Genomic DNA, 26151 nt, shown 5'->3' with positions numbered 1-26151 from the left:
GTCGTTAACACATTCACCCCGTTTATCGCCGGCGTCGGGAAAGTTTTGCAGGGTACAGATAGAGGAAAGTAAAAACTTTCCTTCCACTTGACTAAAAGCAATGAGAAACAATATTCCTGTCGCAATAAGCTGGATCACTGATATTGTGATCTTGTATTAAATTGAAGAGATAGGTGCTGGGAGAAGGAAAAACTCTGATGTTTTTTCAGTGTTTTCATACATTCTACAGCATTTTCTGTATGAGAATCTCTCTCGTGCACTCCCCATCTACCCTGGTATTCTGAATGCAAAAGACTTTTAATCTCTTGGTTGTGCCAATCCGATTATTGCTATTTTAGTCAATCTCTTACAGCATTTTTACCCCAATTTGTTTATGCATTTTCTTATCAGAAAGAGGTTACTTACTGAGCCTGTATCTGTATTTGTATCACATCTTTTGCAGAATCTCCCCCTCTGCCCCAAACAATCATGCTTTGTTTAAGTGTTTGACTTTTTTACCATATTCTCATTCTTCTAGGAACACCTCACTTCTTTTACAAGAGCTAGCATTTGGCATCATATATAAGATAACGTTTTATGGGAGAAAACTATAAATTAAGAAAAATGTGCTGTCTCTTTCTAGTCACATGCATCATATAACGGAGTATATATGTGTGTTTGTTCTAGATAAGGCTATACACAACAGACAATTAAGTGTAGAAAGGCCTTTGGAGGAACAGGTAAGTGAAATGAAAAATGTTTACAATGTTTTTTGGTTTTGGTATTCCCATAGTATTTTGAGCCTGCAGGTACCAGATCCATAAATATCCTAATGGCTCAACACATGATTAAAAAGTAGATTTGTCAGCAAAGTAAATATTGATGAGGCTGGCTACAAAATAGGATTCCACTAATTTTTAAGCACTGACACATGGAGTTTTAATGTCCAGCATTCTGAAAGCAGGTTGTTAGCTCCGACAGCTCACAGGTATGTCACCCCTTTGTATTGACAGCCTATGGGAATATAGCGGGAGTTCGGATTAAAGAAGGAAACTGAAGATATTGATCTTCAAAATTTGAAGATATTGATCTTCAAGTAATAATTTGAATAATTTTATAATATTTATGTTCAAATTGGACATCTATTGCGGCTTCTTGTAATGTCAGATTGTGATCAGAGGATGCCATTGTACCGACGAAAGGTGCCAAGCACTTAATCATGTTCTACTTAAGGCAAACTTCTTACTAAGAGTGAAGAGCAGGCATTAAGGGTTCTGCCTGTTTATTTCTGTGTTTTGTTTTCTGTTTTTTTTTTTTTTTTTTTTTATATATATTAGATTGCTGAGGCTGAGGCAGACAAGAATAGGAAGATAGCTCTTGCAGGTAAAACATCTGTCCTGGTTTTAAAGCAATATTCATAATGGTATTCAAAGAGCTATAAGATTTTATTATGTGCGCATTGATATATTTTCCAGAAAATAAGCCTGAGTTCAGGAATTATACCTTTGTTGATGACCTAAACCTGCTAAAATCAGCAGGAGAAAGAGAGAGGAATGAGGAGAGGGAGTCAATTAGAAGCTCTTTGTATGAACAGCAACTGGCCGTTGATGATGCAGACTCCACCAAGAACCGCAGGATTGTGGATGACTATGACTCCACTAAAAGTGGGCTGGATTATAAATTCCAAGGTATTTTATAATTTATTTTTTTTTTTCTATAATCATCATCAGTGACTTTTAGGTTATTCTCTTGCCAACTGATTGCAATTGTGAAAGTTGTACTCACACTAAACATGAGCTCTATTTATTACTGGAATGCAATTTCAATAATTTACAGTTATGGAAGCTTGTCGTATAACAATTAGGTTTTGAAGCACAATACAAAAGAATTGCTCTTGATTTTCAGTCTCTTCCATGGGGAAAAATCCAACTGTGTAATTTACATTATGTTTTTTTAGGAATTTAGATTTTATGGAAGGAAGATGGGACATACTTTTTAAAAATATATTTATTTTGGTTTGAAAGGAAGAAGCACTTTTATAGAGGGCTAAATCATGTATATTTGTTCCAAATGTTATATGCGATGTTAGAGAATTTTCCTCATTGTAAAGCTAAAACAAGTTAATGAAGTCCAAGGAATACTCTACTACAGGAGTAGTTAATTGACTTTTAGTTTAAGTGAGTCCTCTGAGAACTGTGACCGGCATTTAGCTCAGGGTATTTTTAATTATATTAACAAATGCTGATTAAAGACCAAAGCTTACTCATCATATTCACTTTCCCATTGGTCATGATGATATTATTTGCCATAAGTAATGATTACATAATTAAATTTCATTTCCTGAAATCCAAACAAGAAAATAATATGCTGCTTATCACAATCTGTTTGGATACAAACATTGCACGTGGTCATACAATGAAAGCAGACACCAGGGAGATGCATGTAAGTGGATATGTGAGCAGAGTTCTCTCATTCTTACAGCTTTTTCTATAAACAGCAGAGTATGCCCCTGACATTCATCTCTGCTCTTTCAAAAGAGCCTGTCAGAAAAACATTTATCATCTGTGGAAAATGGGCACAAAGAACGTTTCACTGAGACTGATGTAATGGATTCCAAAGTGTGTATCAAAGTATGTTCTTAATGTGTCCAAGTGCAGCTTTGTTCCGGAAAGAAAAAGATGTGGGCAGGTATTTTTTTACAAGATGTCTGATCCAAATGAGTTAGGGCAGTCAGCACACAGTTAAACTGTAATCCTTTTAGATGATCCAGATGGCCTCCATCAATTAGATGGCACTCCTTTGACTGCTGAAGACATCGTTCAAAAAATTGCTGCAAGAATTTATGAGGAAAATGATAGAGGAGTGTTTGACAAGATCGTTTCAAAACTTCTAAATCTGGGGCTAGTAAGTATTCTGTTAATACTTCATTTAGCTGTTTTGTGGGTTGGTCTCATGCACTTTTAAAAAACAATTTGGATGAATGCTGTGTCCAGCTAATAATGCTGATTTGTGAGAAATTGAATGGGATTGAGGCACTAGGCAAGCTTCTTGGCTCATTTAGGCACACTGGTTTAGTTCTGCAATGACACTGGTTTAATTGTGCAATGACATTGTTGTTCCTGTGATGGCTTTGCAACAAAACAGGCCAAACTGCAGAATGTTTCTGATGTTGAGATTCACTGACTGTACTCGTTTCTTCTCTGCCCTCATTTTCCCTTTCATTTCCCTTCTGATTCACCTCTATCTTTCTTGTATTTTCATTTTCTTTTGGATTTTTATGAGGAAAGGTCTGAGCTCATTGCTATCCATTTACTTATTATTGTCATCAGCAGCCATACAATGATGCTGGTTAGTTGAGGATACATTTCTCATTGTTACTGATATTTAGCACAACTGGATTTGTCTCTTGCCTCTGGTTGTCTCAATGGTTTTAGCCATTGCAATATAGAATCCCTCTATTTTAAAACAGTGATCTTATCTTTTCTGCACTAGATTTTACAATTAGCTGTTGCATGTGGAGTCCTGCTGATTACAAAGGGATCTGTGGGACAGCTGCATGGTAGAGTTCTCTTTCAAGTGACATCTGTTATGGAAGCAAAGAGGAAACATTTTGATGATGCCATAGAAAGCTATTTCTTTTTCCTCTTTTTGTTTCATTCTATTCTTTTATAGCTATTCAACTGCACATAAATATGTTGCAGAACATACACATTTATCTACACACACACACACATATAGATATACTACTGCATTTGCAGCTCCGTCTTTCAAGCTGGACTCTGTTGTATTAAGCTCTGTATGGGTTTATTTTCCTGGTTTTGGGAAAGGCTATATGTGTGGGTGGGTGTTCTTTATGTAGTTTATGTTGTCTTTATGTATTTGATGTGTGTTTGTGTGGGTGTGTATCTACAATCCTATAAACAGACATGGATATATGTCTATATGTTCTGTATGTATGCACGCACACACACATTGATGAAGGCATTACATGTAATTTGGCTGTGCTCAGCTTTGAAGCAAGCATTTGAAGCAACCTATTTACAAAGCTCAGGTTTCATGTTGATGTTTAATCTCGGAAAACACAATATAAGTACTCTGAACAAATATTTTAACAGATCACGGAGAGTCAGGCCTATACCCTGGAAGACGAAGTGGCAGAGGTTTTACAACAGCTAATTGCAAATGAAGCAAAGAACCGTGAGAAGGAGTCTGAGGATTTTGATTACCCTCTGAGCAGATCAGACAGTGATACAAAAGAAAAGCAACAGGAAAGAATGGTAATTTCGTAGCTAATCATTTTGACTTACTTGCCAAATGGTACAACTAGACCAATACACTGCTTTGCTTTAGGGAATAATTAGTTCAATCTGGAAACTAAAGATGTTCTTAAAGAAATTCCATCAGATATAAAAACAAATGGTGAGTTACTTTGAAGTTGATGCCAGATGTCAACCTGAAATAACTCTGAGAAAATAGTACAGTCTTCACCTCATAATTAGGAAAATGTTGGCTTAAGTTAATGATGCTACTTATTGATCTGTTAACTGTGTTTATAGATTTTTTTTTTTTTTAATGTCTTTTTGTGGAGACACCAAGCGAAGCTGATCAGGATAGTTTCATTAATGGAGAAACTGATGATACCCTGGATAACACATGGTCATCATCTAATAACTTGGAAAGAAGAAATGAGCTGCCTTCTGAAGATAATTTTGAAGACCTCCAATATTTTCCAAACTTTTACGCACTATTAAAAAGTCTTAACTCAGGTGAGCTCATCATGTGTTTACAGGAATATTTAGGAAAAAAATAGGAAATTACGGTTATTTTTGTTTTCTCCTACTCTTTTCTTTTTTCCCCACAGCTTCCCTAGTTGCAAGAGACCATGTGCTTTTAAAATGTTCTCTAAAATGCATAGCAGAAACTAATTTGATTAGTGAGTGCAGCAAAACATTGGGAGCAACAGCACTCAGAACTGCAAACTGTGTGACCTGGGTAGCCCTTCCTATCTTGTGCTCTGTGATTCAGGAATCCAGCATTCTTTTCATTCTCGTAAGGCCATGATGAAAAACTGGCAAATTGTTTTCTCCAGAGATTCTTCCAGTAACATCCATGTTTCCTGAGCCAACAGAGATAGAGTAAGCCACAGCAGAATCCTCACAGTGGTGGTACCAGTAAATGAGTCTGAACCTCGCAGCCTTTTCTCAAACCACAGGTTTGCTGTTTGTTGCAATGAAAGCTCTGCACGTCTCTTCCTATTCCGGTGCTAGACATCACCACCTTCCAGTTACTGCAGACAAGACTGTGGCACCTCGCCACAGCCCCTTTGTCAGCATGCTCTACCACACACCCACTCTCGCGCTCGGCAGCCAGCATACCTTCTGTGCTCTCCAGCACAGTCAGCAACAATTTAATCTGTAGATTCCTTATCCTGCAGGAGCCTTAATCTTGCTTCAACCTGTCCCCAGAAACACCTGAGTGGAGAGCTAGAATGGAAAACCTGAGGGTGTATTTTGCTCAAGTCCAATTTACAAACCTTGTATTCTTCTTTCTCTTTCCCGCCCCCCTCTTTCCCCCCCCTTGGTAGCTTTGAATGCAAGTTCTTCTCTTTCTACTCGCAAAGCAGAAGGGCATGCGGGGTTTAGCAGCTTATCAAGCAAAGAGATCAGGTCCCACTAGCTGCACATCTGTGCCTTGTCTCCTGATTTATGCTGTTCACCTACTGGTTTGTATCAAGCTGGAGGAGAGGGGATTCAGTTGCATCCTACAGATGTATGTTAAATTGCGGGCAACAATAAAAAACCTGTTCAGTAGTTCTCAAAGGGACTGGCCCTCTGTCAAGGCTGAGAGTATGTTTGTGACTGTCCTGTCTGACAGTGCCCCTGGCTCTGTTGGGTCCTTCAGTGACAGCCTGGGATATGGGCAGAACTTGAGTAACTGTGATGGGTGAGTTTCAAGCTGCTAATGCTGAAATAGCAGTAATGCTCTTCAGCAGATAAGCACAGTGGAAAAAGAAGGCTAAGAAGCAGTGATTGTGAAAATAGTCATAGATATGTATGAGCAAGAAAGATGAATTTTTATAATGAAAAATCATTTTTTGTAGCCTATTCTGAAGTCATGATCCTTCCAACCGTGTAATATTATGTTTTGCCCAGGTCTGAGTCATGTTCTTGTGCATGGTAACAGTCTCATTTTAGACACCTTGTATTTTTGTCATTGAACTCATGGATCTTGAAGGAGAAAAGATCTCTGTGCTATTTACCTCATACAGAGGAATGACTGGTCTACTAAGTAGTTCACAGACAAATAGAAAAAAAGAGAGAGACTGTAGAAAACTGCCTATATCGGTCCTCTGACCAACAATTTGAACTCTGTCAAGTCACTTCATCTCAGTGTATTTAGTCTTATCTGTAAAAATGGAATGGATACATTTGCCTTCCATAACATAGACCTTGAAGACAGAAAGCTGTAAAGAAGAACCAAACCCTGAAGTTTTGAAGTACATTCAGCTGTTCTCTGCTGGAGCAGTTTAAAGGTAAACATATATAGGAGTTCTCTTTGCTAATCCAGCACAACATTTTCTTTTTACTGAGTAGGTAATTTTTTATGCATTGTTTGTGCAGAGTTTGCAGAACTGAGTTTTCTGAGTTGTCTGAAGTCTTTGACTAGTTTTGCTTTATCCCCTCACACAGAGAAGGAGGCAAAAGAGAAAGAGACCTTGATAACTATAATGAAAACCCTGATTGATTTTGTGAAGATGATGGTTAAATATGGAACAATCACACCAGAAGAAGGAGTTTCCTATCTGGGTAAGAGTATATACTTTATGCAGCAGTGTTATTAATGCTATGTTCTTACTTTACCAACAGTGGTAATTATATTCTCATCTTCCTTGCTCTTATGAGTCCTGTTTCAGACTTGTTCATTCAAAATGTCAAGGCTGTACTTCTAAATGATTGATCTTTCGTTATAGCAATGTTGAGTTCCATACAGCTTTAGTATTTCTATGTAACAAAGGAAAGTTTATTTATCAGCTATATTATTTAGAGGATTGTTCCACTTTCACACCTGTGAAGGACACTTGTTTTCAGTGGCTTAATGTCAGGGGAAGATAAGTGTTTTGCTCAGTTATGTTGAGATGGATGAGGTACCTGCATTTTCCAAAAAGAATCCAGCATTTCAACACCTTTAATCTGTCATCTCTAAGTAACTAGATTAGACAAACTCTAAAGCTATGATCTTCTACCAGGTACAGCTCCCTCCATCTTTCAGAAGTGTTATATCTTGGCACAGGAGTAGTTTCTGAAGCACTTTTTCCTGGATCCATTTGGGGCCTGAGGGTGTGCAGATTTTGTAAAATTGTTATAATTTCCTGAAGATGGATTTTGGAACAGCCTGGGTTTAGGGTTTGGTTTTGCTCTTTCTTTTCTCAGACACAGTGCTCCTAGCTTTTACAAACTCTTTTACAAACTCTTTTATGTTAACTCTTGATAGCCTTTCTAGTTAAACAAGCAGAGCTACAGAGGAAGGGCTTAACCATGTATGCTCTATACAACCCTTTCATTTTTCCAAAGTATTGCTGGCTGGGTTAGTCTGAAAAGTTTTTATTTACATCAAGGCAATATGTCAGGTTAATAAATCAGCCTGTCACAGAGACAGGACTGGCAATGATCTTTCATGACTTTTGCTGGCTTGTTTGATATAGGCCATTGCAGATACATGATGGATTGATGCAACTGCAACTGTACAGATTGATTATCAATTACTTGGCTACAAAAAATCCAGTGGATCATGATTCACATTCAGTGCATGATTGCTTCTGCTCCATAAAGAATTCATTATATTTCTGACCAAGAATATCCCTTTATTTTCTATGAGATGTCCTTGAATTTTGGAATATTTGGACAACTTAGGCTATAGTCCAACTCTTTATTTCTCTGTCTGCCTGTATATTTACAGAAAGATGCACATAAAGAAATGGTTGATTACAAGCACAGTGGCTTCAATGTCATTCTTCAAGTGAAGATAATATGGCTTTAGCAGATATTGCCCTCAGTGATAGCGTTGTGCCAAAACTTAATAGGCTAAATTCATCCCTGACGCAAGACCACTCAGATAATGAAATTACACTAGGGATGCATTTTTCCTGCTAAAATTCAGGGCAGTTGTTCACATTGGCTTTACTTTGACTAAATAAATGCTGTAACCCTGGAAACAAATTGCCATGATGACATAGTACAGAGGGCAGGGATTAAGTTAAGCATTTCAGAGGTCTGACTTAGTCTAGATTTAAAGTAAGGCTATCAACTGATGTATCTACACTCTGCCTTGCAAATGAGTGATTTATGCAGAGATGGACTTTGTACTCCATCAAAGCAACTTGCTGTAGTGGAAAAAGTTTTGTCCTAGGCCTCAAGTTGCTTCCATGCTATTCTTTTTTTAGACTTGCTGTTGAGAAATTGCTTTCAAGCTGACCTTAATTTATTGAGCTAATATTCTCAAATATTGAACACCAGCAAGCGCAGGAGAATCTTAGCTTCTTGCACGGCAGCAGTTTTATTGCCACCCTTATTCAGCTGAAAGTTAAAACATAATATACTCAGTAATGCTTGAATAGGTACTGTGTTTCTTGGTGCAGTTTGGCTTAGGGGATTGATGCCCAGCTGTGTTTATTTATAGCAGATAAAGGAGTTAGTATGAACGTCTGTAAAAGAGAAGAAACAATTTTTAAAATTGGCAGCTTTTAGTTGTTTCCTCAGTTCAAAATCAGTGAGCAGATCCCATGCTAGTCAGTGGAAAATACTTACTGGGTCTATGCAGATGGATTATATCCTTCCTCAGTTTTATTACAGTAAGAAACTGCTTAAATTACTTCTCCCCACTCTGGCTGAAGCTATGTATAAGCTACATCCCTGAATTATACATTCAAAAGAATAAATCATTTATAGAATCAAGTCACAAGCTTTTGGGCCTCTCACACAGCTGCGGAGAGAGTGAATTCAAGTGCATATACCAGTAGCAGCTGGTTTGGGATTTGGAAACCACAGCATTATGTCATCATCATTGTATCATACTCCAGGGGAAAGTATCTTGCTGCTGCAGTGAATGATGTTATTAGGTTTAGCTTTAAGTTACAGAAGATCTAGCTGCAGTGTGGTGCAAGGAAAACACACATGCACACACACACAAATGGAAGGCAGAGGAAGTTGGTGTTTTAATACACATAATCAATATTATGTAATACATATTTAAAAGCTTTCCATATGCTAAATATAATCTGTAGCACAGAACCCAGGAAGCCAAACCAAATGTGTTCATATATAGAAAAGAGAAGAAAAAGTGCTGCCTATCTTTTACAATATATATTCAGAAAATATAGCTCTGGAAGCATTAGAAGAGGCTGTAACAAACCAATATAAAATGTACATGCAGCTGAAATGCATCACATTTGATAATAGCACTGCTGGTGGAAAAATGCCACTATCTTCTCTCACTATTTACTTTTCTAACTACAAATGCTGTATTTTGATGTACTGGGAGCAAATTCTTTGATGGAGCGAAAGCCTTATGATATGTTCATAGCCTGTTCAAAGGCTTTCAGAAATCTTTCTGGAAAGCCTGTTTGCCCTCTGAAGATTGAAAGCTGCTTTAAAATATTTTTTGCAATTCGAAGAATGGACAAATGTTGTTGGTACTGAAAGCATAAGGTAATTAATCCTATGACACAGGATCACAGTTACACAGGTGGCTTGTGAATTTAGATCCAACCATGGTATCAGCTTGACCACTTATGGGTTGGTTGTCATCGTCCTGCAAAATGGTGCCCGAACTGCTGAACTCTCCTTGCTTGCCCCAGCATGCTAGAGACACAGGTTGTTGTCAATGAACAGGCTGAATATTGGGAAAGATTTAGAACTGTTACTGAAACAGTGATTGCTGTTGGCGAGAGTGCAGTGACAGAGTGGAACAAAGAAGTTGGAATCTCTCCACGTAATGCAGAAAGCAGTAAGAAGCTTTCAGAAAAGTTATGACTGATTCAGCATAAAATATTTCATTATTCATGGCATTCATACTGTTTTTTGTTGCTTAAATAGCTGATACTGAAGTTTCCATGCAGAACTAAAAGGATTATATCCATTATGGTGCTGAGTGCTTCAAAAGAAGCAGTGGTGCTCAGGTCAATAGCAAAACTCACTTTGATTTCAGCAGAGCAGATAAGGAATGCATTGTACCGTTTGAGTATTAGTTTGTGAATAATATCATACTTTCCTTCATTTTCCTTCTGTCTGTTGAGTGGTGTCATGGTAGAGATTCACTCTGATAGCTTTTTTTATCAGAGCCATCTATCATAGACCAGGAAAATTATTAAGGAAAAGCTTTATCTTTTGATGAAGGGGAATTTTTTTTGTTTACTGAGTGACTTTTCCTGTGTGTGCCAGGCTATGTAGCTTATTTTAAAATGAAAGCTTATCAGTCTGATACCATCCTAGTAAAATCTCTATTTATAGTAATTATGTAAACTGTAGGTTTTTAATACATCTATTTTAATAATATTGTCAGCTTACAAGCAGGAACAAGTGGTTTCTGCCAGCTTGTTCAGACACATTTGTTAATCATCTCCCACTAATAAGACCAAAATAATGAGTGATTTTTAGAACCATTCTAGGAAATATTTGTAATTAGAGCCTAGTGGACCATAACAAAAATAGAGCTTTCAGAGATGATAGACAAATTCCTAAGAGACACCAGTGTGTATGCATGAATTATTTTTACACAGTACATTGATTATATTCTTCTGCTGTATGCTGCTTACAAGAATAGATTTTGTAGCAAATTTATCAGTTGCCACCCCAACCAAATGGAAGTTGTATTATCAAATGAACTGTTACCCTAGAAATGCAAGTTACTTATGTGCACATTGTATTCTTGTGGAGTTGTCATTTATTGACTAGTACATGTAGCACACACTTTTGCCATCAGCACTTCTCTGTCTGACAGATCTATGGAAGCTTCACCGTGGTATTGCATATAATGCATATTTTATCACATCTTATGATTGAGGTTGGTAATTTTGTTTTCAGTTTTTAAGTCAGGGCTTGTGTATCCTCCACAACTGAACAACATTGGAGAAGAGAAAGTGGCAAAGGAGTGGAAAGAAAATTAAGTTTAAGTACTCTGTAGCATTGCTTCTTCTGTGGAGGATCCCACTTTTTACCTCCTTGTAGTAAAGCGTTTAGCTTACTGGAGCCACAGTATGTAACACATAGCCCACAGCAGACTGGTTGGGGAGCAAACCCTCCTTTAATTAGGATGGAAATAGAGAAATCGCTCCAGTTTATCAGTATGCAGTGCTTGAGTCACAGCTGCCTGCTTCCATAGACCAAACCAAAGCCACCTCTCACACCACCTCCCTTTGGCTCTGACTCACTGTCAGAATCCACACCGTCCCCCGTGACTGAGTAGGAGATTGTGTTGGTTAGAAATGGGCATGAACAGATGTCTCTGTTTACTTCTTCTGCCTCTGCATCATTTGTTCTCCATGGTCAACTGGAAAGAAGACCAGGCTGCAGGATGCACTAGCAGTAGGGAGGTGGATGGTTCAAGGGTGAACTATTGCCAAGGTACACATGCACTTGTTAGTTTGGTCCCTTTCTAAAGTTACTACTGGGTTATTGTTTTACTGTAACACCCTCTTTTAGACAGGCTGAGGCTGCATGAAAAAAAAAAAATCCAGGGGAAGCAGAAGAGGTAGAAAGTCCTGTATGTTGATTTTTAACATCTGCCTCTCTGTGCTAAGGAGCATGGAATAGCTGTTCTGCGTCACATTCAAGGATGGTACCCTCCATAGCTCCACTTCCTATGAAGAGAAAGCTCTGTGACTTCCCCAGCACAGGCCAGTGCATAGTAGACACAATCTGGCCTTTTCTTGGGAGAGGAGGACTTGTTTGAATACTGCAACTTATCCCTGAAGTTCTCGTCAGCACAGATGCTACAGGCCAAAGCTCTGATCTTGGTACTTGTTTAGTTAGGCAAGAACAGGCACAGAGCCGAGAGTGTGAGGCAAAGAGCAGATCACAGCACAGACTGGCATCATCTTTCCCCTACTCACTGTCTCAAGAAGCAGATGCTCCCTGATGCAGGCTGTGATTTCAGAGGGTTGAGGGAAGGTGTGGCTAAACCAGTGCCAGAGGCTGCAAGTGATGTATGGACAGTGTCATGTCCATACATCCCCGTTTGTTCTTCCTTTCATTTTGACCTGGGAGATAAAGGGCACTGACAGTATTTCATACAGGGAAATGTTCATCCATAATATGTTCTTTTTCTTTTTCAATGTCCTTTTTTTTCAACAGGTTCTTTGTTGCTACTGTAGGTTTTCTTCATAAGCATTAACATCTGGAATTGATTTTCTATCTCTGAATTTCCCTTTGGTGGTTTTCCTTGCCCAGTATTACCTTATCGTATGACTGATATATACAGCTACCAGTGGGAGTTATTTAATTTCAGGCAGCTCTGTTTTCTCTGCTGTTTATTTTGTGTCTGATGAACTAAGCTGACACAGATGCCAGTATACTGTATTGTTCTTAGAAAGATCAAGGACTCTCACATATCTGAAAAGTAGAAATCAAGGGCATCTCAGATGGGGGCAGTGGGCCAAATACTGAGGAGCAGCAGTGATGGTGTCAAGTATATGTGAATAGTTAAACCCAAGATGAATTTGCATGGTGGTAAGATAAAAGGATGTGGGGACAGGGAGTGTGCATAGGTCCCAGAAAAGACTGGAATCTATGAAGTATGTTGATTTCAGACCCCACTGCAACTTTATAGCTTTTCTTTCTGTAGTCTCATCCCATGCCTCATCCATGTCTATCCCATGCTCCTTCTGCATTTGAATGTTTTTTATGCCCCCACTGCTTAGATCTTATTTCCTGTTTTCCCTGGTTCAGACTCTCACTGCATAGAAAAAAACATGGGTGCCTGTGGTGTGAAAAGTCTATGACAGTTCACCTCACAATTCTTAGAAACAAGCACCACTACACACTACAGCAAAATGAGCATCACTTGAGGGTGACAATATGTGTGAGAGCATAGTATTTCCAGTATCCATAGGATCTAATTTTCTTTAGATATATTTTTTGGGAGAGATCCAGTAATTTTAGTATTACTTTTTCTCATCACATTACATGACTACCAAATCATGTGTACAAGGACCAAAATGAATATATTACAGTTCATTCCTTTGTTTATCACTATCTACCCTTTGAATTTGCAGCTATTTCTTGCAAATATATTGCCTCTTCTTCTGTTTACCATCACTGCCTCCTTGATGCTTTTGCAACTGGATGATTTGTAAAGAAATCTCCGTCTCCTCATTGTGTCTCTTTTGACAGGCATGTTGCTTAGTTCCTGAAAATCTAGGCTTTGCATCCTACCAAGTGGTTTCTGTTTCTAAAGAGAGGAGGGCAGTACTTTTGTTTTTCCTTGCTATATTTAATACCTGCATAAAAACCAAACCAAACCAAACCAAACCAAAAAAAAACAAAAAACAAAAAACAAAACCACCCTTACTTTCTGAATTCAGTATCTCTCTGTTGGCAGCTGAGCACTGAGACCATAAGTTATGTTTTGAGATGATGATGTGGGTGGGGGAAAAGAGGGTGTCACTGAACTTTCAAAACTAAGCTACATCCCACTCCCACAGCAGAGGCGGCTGTGTGCTGCCTGTCGTGCTTATCAAGTGCATGATATCAAAGTACTTAGGATGGGTGTACAGCCCATGTAGCAGTCTCAGGATGGGAAGGGATTAGGAAAGGGCTGCACCACCACACACCTCGAGGAGACTTAGAGTAATGCGAAGAAAATGCCTGTAGAATATTGAAAACTTGAATCTGAAAAATACTGCGTGAGGTAGGGAATTTAACAAGTGTAATAAAGGAGACTTGGTCAGAGCTTTGTTCCCCTCAAAGCACATCTATTTAGTTGTGTTTTACTTTTTGAGTTGCATTTAATCTGATTGCCAAGCGATACTGCTGTTGCTTTTATTTCAAATCACTCTGATCATCTTGCCTGTAATCCATTTACATGTGATGCCACTACCTGGGGTCTGTCAATTGACATGTCATTGCTCATGGCAGCATTAGGCTTCAGACACACCATCACAACAAATCGGTCAAACAGGAAGATTCAAAATGAAAATGCCATATCTTGATGTGTAAGGCAGGGAATTAGAATGGAACAGGAGATTTGCAAGGCTGAGACCCATCTGGAATTCCACAATGGAGGGATTTCTTTTATTTGTCACAGTTTAAGCTGTTTTATGTGACATATGCATGATACACATACAAATTGACTAAAGGTCAAACTCTGCTTTTGGCTACATTGGTGTACATGTTGCAGATACTGACGGTCCTTGGACCTGTACTCATGTAAAATAAAGGGGGAATTTGGCCAAAGAATGAAATCAGGTATGCTCTTCCCCGCAGAACAGTCACAAGCAAATGCTGAGATGTCCTGAGTTTTTGCCAAAGATGGAAAAAGGCCCTACAAATTGTTAAGGATTACCTACTGCAGGAGGCAGAAGAGCCCTGGGAGAACTGTGCTTTTTTTAATGCCTGAAATATGTTCACCTTATACAAGCAGTCATCAGCACAAAGCTTTCTAGCTGAAGATATTGTAGTATGAAGTCATTAAGTAAACTAATTTTTTTAGTGGTCATTAAGATTGATTTCAGGTACCATGATCATCCCTTTTTCTCTTTTAATAAACACAGCCTTTCTATACTGTGTGAAAACAGAAAAGCAAAGCAGGTCTTTCTGCAAAAGTTTAGAAATCTCAGATTCAGTCAGTTTGATGAGGATAGAATGTGAAACTGCCTCCTGGGTGCAAGACAATTATGCAGATGAAAAAACCCTTTGCAGGAAAACTTGAAAGAATCTGTCCATTTATAGAGAAGAATCCACTTCAGGTTTCTATTACAAGTTCCAGTCAGATGAGTACATTGGTTTCTGCCCCTCTAATAAGAACAAAGTAATTGAATTTGTAATATTTTTTTTCACATAGTAGCTTTTACTCACAGAGTAAAGATAAGCATTCTACTTTTAAGTGATTCAGATTTTTGGATGCCTAACTCTAAGGACTTCAGAGTTTCTAAAGGGCTGGGAATTTTCATTTTCAGATATAATTAATAGGATCAATCGGTGTGTAGTGCCTGTAGAAACTGGGCCTAGGACATCTCAAAATAGGAGCTTTCCTGCAGCATGTACTCTTCAGTGAGTCATCCCAGATCAAAGAGCAAGCTGGAAAGCGAGGCCAGGCAGAAACCAGTCTTCTGACTCCTGGCGCCTGCTTGGAGGGATGGGATGAGACCGCCCTGCAGAGAGCCGCCCGCCGGAGGAGTGACCTGTTTTAACAGCGCAGGTCACTTCCATTAGCTCGGTGGTTACTGTCCTCTTCTTTTAATTAGTGCCATTTGAAGTAAGTGGCCAGCTCTGTGGAAAGGTCAGTACCTTTCTAAACCCTTCCTCGGTAGAAATTACGTTGCTAGGGAAATGATACCGGAAAAGTAATCAAGCCTTGTTAGACCTCCAAATACGACATGCTGTTGCTTAGCTGCTGGCCAGGCACATCTCAGCTGAGAAGATGACTCACTCCATCAGTGTAACTCAGAGCAAACATCATTCAGCCCTGGCCTAGCCACATATGACTAGTACAAACATGTTTTGAAGCAATACCAGCTGTTAAGGACATTAATTCTGAAGGGGGAAAAGGGGCAATAAAGCCTGTTCAAGAAGAACTGAGATTCTCTAGTAATATTCTCTCTGTGGTATATGTGTAGGTACCTCAGCTGATCTCCATAAATATGAACAGGCTTGCACAGTTAACTCCTTTCTGTCATGCAGAAAATACAGCTACTTATGAAATCTTGAGATTAATGTTGATGTGCCATCCAGCTAGTGAGGTAGCTTCAATATTTCTCCTGTAAAATGTAGTCCTTATTACAAAGCCTGTCAAATAAATTTGTCCATCCATTTACTGACAAAATAAAGCTTTGAAAATGAATATAGTTGTTATCATATTCAGTCTGGCTTTAGTGGCAAAGCTTGGATCATTAGTGGTCAACATTGCAATATTTTACTCCATATTCAGCTGTAGCTGTTCAATGCATGTGGCTGGAAAACAATGTATATTGTCATGTTACTGTACTTGACAAAGTAGTAATAAATATTGATTATTACTCATATATTGAACTCAAATGAAACTGTTAGCCAAATCAAAAGATTCAGAGGAACTGTAGAATTCCTGGTGAGATTTATAGAAGTAACTGAGTAATGGAGTACTGCCTTCAGTAACACATGCTATATGTGGATGTCTGTACAGCTTTTAAACACTACAGTCCATCAACATAACAAAAACATTTGGAAATATTATCAGTGCACAGACATTTAGGTCTAAATATGTCTACACAGATTATAAATCCATCCTGTGGTGCAGTCCTTTTGTTTTCTGCTAATACAGGCTTACTACAGGAGTGCCTAAAAGCAGGTACTTCTAAGAGAAAATATGAAAGGCACTTATGAATCAGTACACTTACATGTGTGGCATTTAAAATATTTAAATATTCCTATTTATTTTAAAATACTACATAATAGGCTTTACTGGACTAAGGTCTAAAATCAGTGACTTTTTTTTTGCATTTGCATGAATTAGTGAAGGAGAATAATCTATTCACTTGAATTTACAGTGGGTTTTTAAGTTCTTAGCCGTATAATCTTACCCTAAAAACTGTAACTCTTGCAACAGAGGAATCCTTATCTGCTGGAATCCTAGTATAGTACCGATTCAGGATAAAAAATAGTATCTTAAGCTCAGCTGAAAGGACTGTTTATGGTCCTTTCAATAAGCTTTGGATCAAGTGATTAGCGAGGCATCAATACCACCACTATAATTCTAGCCTGTTTTTTTCTTCATCAGTATGTCTGATCCAGCTTGTAACCCAGCTCAGACCTGTTTAGTCCAGGGCATATGGCAAGGTCAGAAATCACGTTAAAAAGATATACACCAAATGAAAACAGTTTTCCAAAAAAAAAAACCCTAAAGTGATGTAGAGCTGACAGGGTGCCATCAGTCAGGGTGCCAACAAAAACTGCTTGCATTTTAATTTTATGTAACTGACAAAATATAGAGGACTCAGGCAGACAGGATTATGTGATTTCTCATCAGATAGCAGGCAGGATTGCTTATAGTGATCTGCCATGAAGAGAAATGTGCTTGCTGAAAAGCTCATCTGTAGGTTTCAGTGCTGAGTGTCTTTCTGAGGGAGAAAGATGTTCTTGGATGATGGATAAATTGTTGGCCTTACACACAAGACACAATCTAACATATTTACTAACCCTATAATATCTATTCTGCCACAGTTACCACATCCCATACTGAATATTTTAGTGGTTTATATAAAGGGAATATTGACAATTCAAAGCCAAGCCTCTCAAAAATACCCCACCAACTAGCTGACATCTATCAATTTTAAAACCATATTTAACTGAAACTCTAAAAAAAAGCTGATAAAGAGAAAGAAAATTGTACACCATGTCGATCATATAACTGAGGAAAAATGGTAGGTTGTATGATGATCTGTATTTGTGAATATTTATTGTGTTGTATTAAAAGGACTTTTTTCCCCCACATCAGCATACAAAGTTTGTCTGAAACATCTGTGTTGATGAAAAGGTGTTTTTACTTCCAAATTAGATGAGTGCAGCCCTGAAATTTGCATAGAAAAAAAATTTCTAGAATTCTAGAGCTGTATCCATGGCCATGGCTTCCTACCAGGTTTCCAGGTAAAGGCTTGACTTAAGCAAACATAAAAAATATTTGTTTTAATTGGTTAAATTTACATTTTTATTTTATCCAAATATAATTTTAAACCCTTTATTAGACTTCTTTTCCAATGAAATAATATAAAATCCAGATAGATAAATTGTGATAATGTTTTCCCACCAGGATGAAATGTATATTTCATAGTCTTGTATACGTTGTGAAGTTAATTGGAACCTTTCATGGCTTTCATCAGAATAAACTGCTGTGGATAATGCTATGTATTTTTTGTGACTTACATGACTTAATTAGAATATATATGCATAAATCATTGTCATTATTTTTATTTTCTTTATTTTTATTATCATGATTTAGTTGTTAATTTTTTAAGATAAGCTTAGTTAAAGTTCCATGTAGCTATTTGTTTGTTCTTTTAGTGTTGGCTCTGCATTAATTCTTCAGAGACGTGGATGAAGACTGTTTTTTAGATTTCTATTTACCATGCAAAGTGGTGTTGCAGACAATATAGTGTGGATTCTGCATCCTATCTGTTGAAAAATAACTGGGGTTTGGTTTTGTTTTGCCTTGATTTCTAGAAAACTTAGATACAATGATAGCTGAGCAGACAAAGAAGAAGCTCGAGAACCCTTCCACTAAAACCAGAACAAAGCTCCCAGCAGGTACTTAGCCTACAGTTTTCTATCCTGGAATAAGAGAAGTATTTTAACTTACTCAGTTAAGTTGTTTTAAAAGCCAGGCTTGCTCATTGAAGATACATTCCCTTCGGGGCATGTAGCCACAGCTTGGATGTCTAAACACACACCAAGAGAAGACTTTTTACTTAATTGTCCAGTCTTTGAGAAGTATACTCACTGTCCTTTCCTTCAGTAGAGTCCAAATGTTACACATATACAAAAGCAAGCTGTATCAATGCTTTTTTAAGACTTAATTTTAAAAAAAATCATTCTATGTCAACTTTGGATCTAGAGAATGCTAATTTCCTACCATTTTTCTCTGCACAAAAGAATGTGCCTTTATGGAATACATATTACTGCCTTTTAGTCACCTGTTTGTAAGAACAGAAACAGGCATTCCTATTTCCAGAGGTCTGTGGGAGAGACAGACTCCAATGAGGTTCTTCCACATTCATCAGTCAAAATATTTTACTTCCTAAAGATTGCTCTGCTATGATTTAGAAGTGCTTTTGGTAGATTTGATACGCAATTGCTCTTTTATTTTTGTAGACAAAAGTAGTGAAGAAGCAGACAGTACAAAGGAAGAGGCAGCTAAAATGGAAAAGGAATATGAAATTTCAAAGGATTCTACAAAAAATGAAGAACAAAATGCAGCAGGAAACAGTGAAGAGCCCAGAGGTACAAAAAAGCCATTGCTATTGCTACACACGTGTGCTCCGAGTCGTTGGAATCTTTTTCTATCATTGGTATTGGTTTTCCATTGTGTTAACATAAATATCTTCAGGTTATAGTTACTGGGAGTCAGCACACAACAGCTTGATTCGGAAGTGTACTTATTTGCTTACTTTTAAATAGATGAAACTCTATCCCTTGCTGAGTAAGGCCATAGTCTTTTATGGAATTTGTAGCCCCTTTTGAGGGTGGTATGAAATGCATTTTGACGTAGTAGTGCAGAGAGATTTTGCTTCTTTGCATCTGTGGCATTCCAGTGAAACCAGATCACCTGGATATTCAATATTCTGAGCATGCCCACTGATTTCTCTAGTTTGTGTTAGAACAAGTTGGTACTGAAAGGTGCTGAAAAGTTCCACAAAGTGAAACAATTTGCATCACTCATTGCCAGAGGTGAAGGGTCATCAGCAATTAACCTGTTTTACATAACTTTGAAAACCTAAGTAAGTTAGTGTCTTGCTAGTCAAACAGCACTGTAGTAGTTTTATTATCCTAATTGCCTCAGCATGACACACAATGCCACATGCTATCCTACATTAGACTGGACTAGCTGAAGTCGCTTTGTCCATGAGGTGCACATCAGCTGCTATATCTCAAAGCAAATCTGCAGAGGATCCTGTGCCTCCTTACAGTGCTGAACTTTTGAAGGAGCATGTTTGCTGGTGCAGAAACCTTTCAGCAGGTTCTTATTGCTCAGGATCCAGCATAAGCATCTATATTTTTTAGTCTGTTGGTTAAAAATTGCTTATAAACTATTTTGCACTGATGCCATTTTATGTTCATACTTTTTTTGGATGCAGGTGTTTTCACTGTAGCATGTTCAGTAATGAATTGCAGTAATCAAAGCTACAGCACATTGTAGTTCATTGGTCACCTGGTTTAGTCCTGTGGGCAGTGCAGCCATTAGCCACTCACAGATAGAAGGCAACATTTTTTCCAGCAGTAGTAATTTGAGTATAGAAGAGGAAAATAGCTCAAGATGGCTGTCTCATTTCACAGTAAAGAAGAATTGCCTCAGTACCCATGGGAAGTGATAAATAACATATTTTGCTTGTCTATTGAAGATTTATCTGTTCTATTTGGTTCAGGTTATTTTCCTTTCCCTTCAGAAAAAAATGTTGAGCCAAATAGCTTAAACTGGATCAGTAATTAGCTCTTTGTCTCATCATGCAATGCTCTTTCAGAGAGTAACTTACTATAAAGCTAGCTGCACTCCCAGCTCAAAAATTATGGTTTATCTAATGCTGTATCCACTTACTATTGGGACCAGACATGCATAGTTGGCAGTAGTAGCCTTCTACATGCTAATCACACTAGGGTTTGTTTTTTTTTTCCTGACAAATGTAAGAACATTACATCAATAAAGCTCCAGCCGAGTTAAGAATTCAAAATCCATTAGCTGGAATATTTCCTTAGGGGCCTTATTAGGTAATCCTTCAACTAATTCTATCCTGTGTGCTTTTTGGTCCTAAAATAGCAATCACTATAAAATTTCAGCTGTAACATGGAGTTGTCATGGTAATTTTAATACACCCCTTTTCTCAGTAAGTATAAGTAGCTGTATTTCAGCCTGTCTTTTCAAAATACCACTATCTTAGATTTGCCGTATGCAGTTAGCACTACTGTATGGAGGACTTTTCTGACAGTTTTTATATGAGCAGATACTCAAAGCTCTCATTCTTCTTAAAGTCATTCCTTGCTGTCTCAACAGCTTCATCTTTGCTAAACAATTATTATGATCAAAAAGCTACAGGTTTCCTTTAATCCACGTATGCAGTATCTGTGGATACCACCAGAAGTTATGTATATGGATCAAAAAAGCCACGATCGTAAGTTTGTGTATGACTAATCTTGCACAGACAAAACCTGCTAGCCATCTGTGGGAATTTTGCCTGACTAAGGTTGACAGGACTCAGCTTTTAAACAGAAACTAAGAATAGTTTTAATCTGCCTTTGCTGTGAGCAACTTCACCCACTTAGGGAAGCTGCATCAATCATTGATAGAAGTGCCTGATTTCTCTCTCATCCTTTCCTCTAGGGAAAGCTGAGGCATATTTGGAAGCAATCAGGAAGAACATAGAATGGCTAAAAACCCACAACAAACAAGGTAACAAAGAAGGTATGAGGTAAAAAGCCTTGACATTGGGGTGGGCACCATATACATTACGAATCATGTGATTTAAATTGTGTTGTATAACTTAGCATTATAAGTTAAATAACAGTAATGTGAAATTGTGTGTGTCTGGATTGTAGTGATAGTGGTGCTAGAGTTAAATAATACAGGTCACGTAAACGTTAAAACAATGAATGAAAATAGTACACTAAAGCAAATTCGTGTAAACTGGCTTGGACAGGCGTTGGCCCCAAAACATACAGTGGCTAACCAGCTACAAGTTAGACACATGCTGTCCAGATAGTCACGGTGGTCTGCCTATCACTAGGTAGCAGTACATCACTTTTTGTCTAGTGCTCCTTTTCTTAGTTCAACATGTCTTTTAATTATTATTTTATATGTGAGATAAATGTATTTTAAATGTCTGGATGTGTCTAGAAAAGCTCAGTGCATCTGGCTAGCACTGTGAATGCCAGCATAAACAGCAATGGGTTTTGTTCCATAACCATAAATAGGTAAGATACAAACTTACGTCGCTAGCACTGTATTTTATTGGATTCCAGCCCAAATCAGCTCTAATGACTTGTAGCTCTTACATGCAAAGCTGTGTAGAATGGGAGCAGCGACTGAAGCAGCTGCCCAGGCTATGCTCACCAGCTGCCCCACCAGTTGGCTCTTCCTCCGAGGCAAGGCTGTATGAGAGCTGGAGGGAGGGAGCTAAGAGCAGCAGGATTTCTACCTTATTTTTCACAGATCTTTATTTATCTGTATCATTTTTTCCCTCAAGATCTTACATAAATCCAGCCTCCTATCCCTTCTTTCTGCCATTGCTGGGTCTTCTGCTGTCACCTACTCTGTAAGTGAAGGTTCCTTGCCAAGGGATCCATCCCTGGGGTATGACTGACACCTGGCCAGAAGGTTCCCTCTTGCACCAGCCAAACAGAGAGGGATCTGAGATAAGATTAGCCCTGGGTAATCTAGCTACCCTCTCTGTGAGCTGAAGTGCATACGAATTACATTTCAGAGATGAGTGCATGCCTACAGCACAACACATGGATTTCCATACACAGAAACTCTGGATTCAGAAGAACTTTTAAAATTGTTTTTCCACCTCTCAAATCATTTGCACACACTGGCAGCAAAGGCAGTTAGCAGCAGGCATACACACTTGCTCAGGAGTTTTCCTGCCAAGTCTAACGAATGTTTCTATTTATCAATATACTCATTATAGTAATTAAATCTCAATCACATGTGATTATTTCTCTGCGTCAGACATTCTACCTCGGCAGCCCCTCACTCCTCTCTGCAGTGACCTCTCCTCTGTGCTGCTGCAGCCTGAGAATGGCTGTGGCTGCAGATCGATTGCGTGCTGTCTGCCTGAGAAAGCATTAAGACGCAGGCTTCCTGCGTAGATGGGTTTTCATTTGCACCAAAATATCTTCAGTGTCCTCTGGCAACGGAAGCGAGTCTTCGAGTGCAGCCTACGACAAAATTAGAATAGTGTTCTTGCCCTTCTGATACATTGTCTTTATTGTGCCTTTACATACTTTTTATTTTTGTAAAATGCTAATTCAGTTCTCCTGGGCTGATGTTAAAGGAAGTGCAGTCAGGGTAAGCTTATCTAGCCGTGAAAGCATTGTGCTGTGTTTCTCCAGCATAAGATTAGGTGGTACTGATGTGCTCATCAATCATTTCTCCACTCCAGCTAGCACCTGGCAGCTAGCGGAAAAGTGATTCAAAAAGTAATTTGTGCATTAAAACAGACAGTCTTTTCCACCCTTACTCATGGATTCTTTTACTCACTAAATATACTTGAAGAGGTTTAAGTTTTCTTCAGGCAAATGTTTGTAGATCCTTAACTTTGTATGAATTTCAATAGAAATTGCTATTTATTCAATGACTAATGACCCTGGAAATGATAATTTGTATTTTTCCAGTTTAAAAATATCAGTTAACTATTAAGGAGGCAAGTAAACTCAAGTGGTCTGGATGACTTAGAGGAACATGTCAAAAGCCTAGATTTGGGCCTGATTTGCTTGTGTCGAAAGTTTGGTTTGCATATATACAATCTATAGGCTCTGTGGGCCTGTCCTTAGTATCTCCCAGACCTGGCTGGATCTTGAATGATCTTTAAGACCAGCTCCTCTTCTGTGTAAATTATCATCACACCCATCAGTAGACATCAACTGCTGGGTATTCTATTGCATTTAGTCTCCAAAGAACATAACTGTGAGTCATTTAACTCATACATGCAAATAGCCTGTTCAGATTTTTCACAAAATACTTAGGTAGTTTCTAGCTTCACAACACTAACAGTAACCACTCATAACACTAATAGTAGCCATTCAGAAACAAAAGGAACTTCTATAATTAGTTACAATGGCAAATGGCTTGATTTGAATATGCAAATAAGAACTCAATTTACTGTGGCAGCTTCATAGCTTAATGGAATGTTGCAGATGTTATGGTGAATATAAACCAAAGCTGATTTTGCTAACTACTTGACCAAATTAATAGGCTGTAAATAAGTATTAGAAATTAACAGTTATAAATTTATAGAAAAAAAATCCAATTAAATTGCCATGAGATATACAAATTAGCCAGAATTGGGTAATATCTTAATGGTTGTAATCTCGTACAGAATATTGAGTGATTAAACCTTCACATCTCTGCATAATGATTGTAGGCCTGTTAGTAGTATTCTAGAAGAAAAATAAAAATTTTAGTGTGAATAATGTGAATATTAATTATTTGTTCTTCCATTCATTTCTATTCCATGGTATCTTTGACTGGAGACCCTCATTCTCTCAAGATGAATTAAATCTCACAACCTTATTATTAAATTACTAGGTACTATTTGTCCCTATTACTCAGATAGGATGGAGAGACAAAGAGGTTACATTCTCTTTACGCAATGCTGGTACCAGAGCAGATGTGAAATCCTGGCCTTGGTACAGCAAACTGCGAAATCCCTACTAGCTCAGGGGAGGATATCTCTGCAGGAGTGGGGAGTTTTGAATTTCAAATTTCTGTATCACTTACTTGAAATTGCCTTGTACTGTTATAAAAAGTGATTGCAAGCATTAGTTTCCTTCTTAATGTCTTTCTATTTCTCTCCAATTTTGGTCACTCAACCATAAAAGACAGAAAGTCGCTATTGGTCTATTTTGTTGAGAATGTACAGTTTGAAAGAAGGTCCTTCCACTTATTGCTGTATGATGGTATACATTGGTCTATGTTACAGAATCAGTATTAACATATTCTGAAGACTCTGTCTGTGAAATAAGTAATTTATACTGAAAAATTCAGGATGTATCTGGATTTTTTTTGTGAAAGATACTAATTCTTTAACTTAGTATGAACCCTTAAGACATTGACATTTTCCAGACTACTAACTTGATATTCTAACAAATTAAGCTGTACATTTTATGCAGTAAGCCATGTAACTGAAACTTTTATTTATGTGTGAAGGTACTGGATCTGTTGCCAGAGTTATGACTACGTGATAGGTTACCTTTTCAGGTTATTTCAAAGATTGCTCTACAGTAGAATTATTTGCATGGAAAATGCTGATTTTTTTCAGCATAGTCTGTTTAAGGCATATTATATGAATCATGCTGCATAGATGCAACCATCCATTGGAAAAGGAGAAAGGATTTTTCAGTGCTGTATTGACATACAAAGACTGTTGAAGACTACTTTGACACTAGTACTGTCATGAAGACTACTCACTGCAGTATTTTTCATGTCAAGATGTTATGTTCTATATCAGAATAAATAATTGTATTATTTCGATTTATTTTCAGGAAGTTGCTTTCTTGAATTTCCTCTACAAATGTTTGTAGTAGATGGGAATTTTCCTGGGACCTCAATAGAAAATAGTCAATTTAATACTTTCTTTTGAATCCATTACAGTTGAGAAAATAAGAGGGTTTTAGCAACTTTTGCTATGCAGGCTAGAATATGAAATCTCTGGACCAGGAAAATATTCTTCCTTTGGGATTTACCAACAATCAGTCAAGAGCAAGAGATGATTACTGTTCTCGAATACTAAAAGTACCATGATATGTATGAAGACTTAGTGCAGGTTTTGTTTTTTTTTTTTTTTAATTTGTTTTCACAAGTTGCACTTACAGGGAATTCTCTTTGTGTTGGATAAAGTGCATTTGTTGGGTAGACTTTACAATGACATTGTTTCTTAGGTGTAGCAGTATAACGGCAATGACTCATTGTGCCAATGAATTCTTATTTTTCAGACTATGATCTTTCAAAGCTGAGAGATTTCATTGATCAGCAAGCTGATGCTTATGTGGAGAAGGGCATCCTGGACAAGGAAGAGGCTGATGTAATTAAACGCATATATGGCAGCCTGTAAAAAGCTAGTGGCTGCCAAACATGTAGAAAACTAGTATAGCTTCCCCTACTCCTGGCTCGATGACTTATGATCTGTTAATTTAAGGATATCATTATAAATGCTCTGTTTACATTGTACTGACAACTTTCTAGACAGAAATGAAGAGCTGTAGTGCTCTATACACAGACTGCATATTGTATTTTCCTACAACCACAAATCAATCCCAAACGCCAAATTCTGACACTGACACAAATTTCTATTTGATAGGGTAAATATTTATGTAATGGTCTCTTTGCTTCATTATTTGTGTTTGGTTTACTTCTGTAGATAAACCAATCATTTCTGATGGAAAGTTCTTTTATTGCTACATCTTTTTGCTCTCACTCCACTAGCTTTCTATAGATGCAACTATGTAAAGGGCATTATTAGAAAATAGTTCATAGTTCTCTAAATAAACTATTTGAAAGTAA

At 37.8% G+C, this 26151-nt stretch overlaps 1 protein-coding gene across 1 annotated transcript; it reads left to right on the top strand.

Moving 5' to 3' along the window:
* Positions 1 to 666: 666 nt before the first annotated feature.
* On the top strand, positions 667 to 26151 carry SCG3 (secretogranin III; the record flags this gene model as incomplete). The annotated part of the gene is made up of 11 exons (XM_008949071.1): positions 667 to 719; positions 1317 to 1362; positions 1455 to 1667; positions 2741 to 2883; positions 4095 to 4256; positions 4568 to 4745; positions 6669 to 6785; positions 18384 to 18467; positions 19032 to 19160; positions 21253 to 21333; positions 25584 to 26151. Coding segments are annotated over 11 exons (1325 nt in total), but the record flags the coding sequence as incomplete, so codon positions are not given.

The sequence above is a fragment of the Merops nubicus genome, unplaced genomic scaffold, assembly GCF_000691845.1.
Source record: "Merops nubicus isolate BGI_N331 unplaced genomic scaffold, ASM69184v1 scaffold18691, whole genome shotgun sequence".
Classification (NCBI taxonomy): Eukaryota; Metazoa; Chordata; class Aves; order Coraciiformes; family Meropidae; genus Merops; species Merops nubicus.
This window is presented reverse-complemented; position numbering and strand designations above follow the sequence as displayed.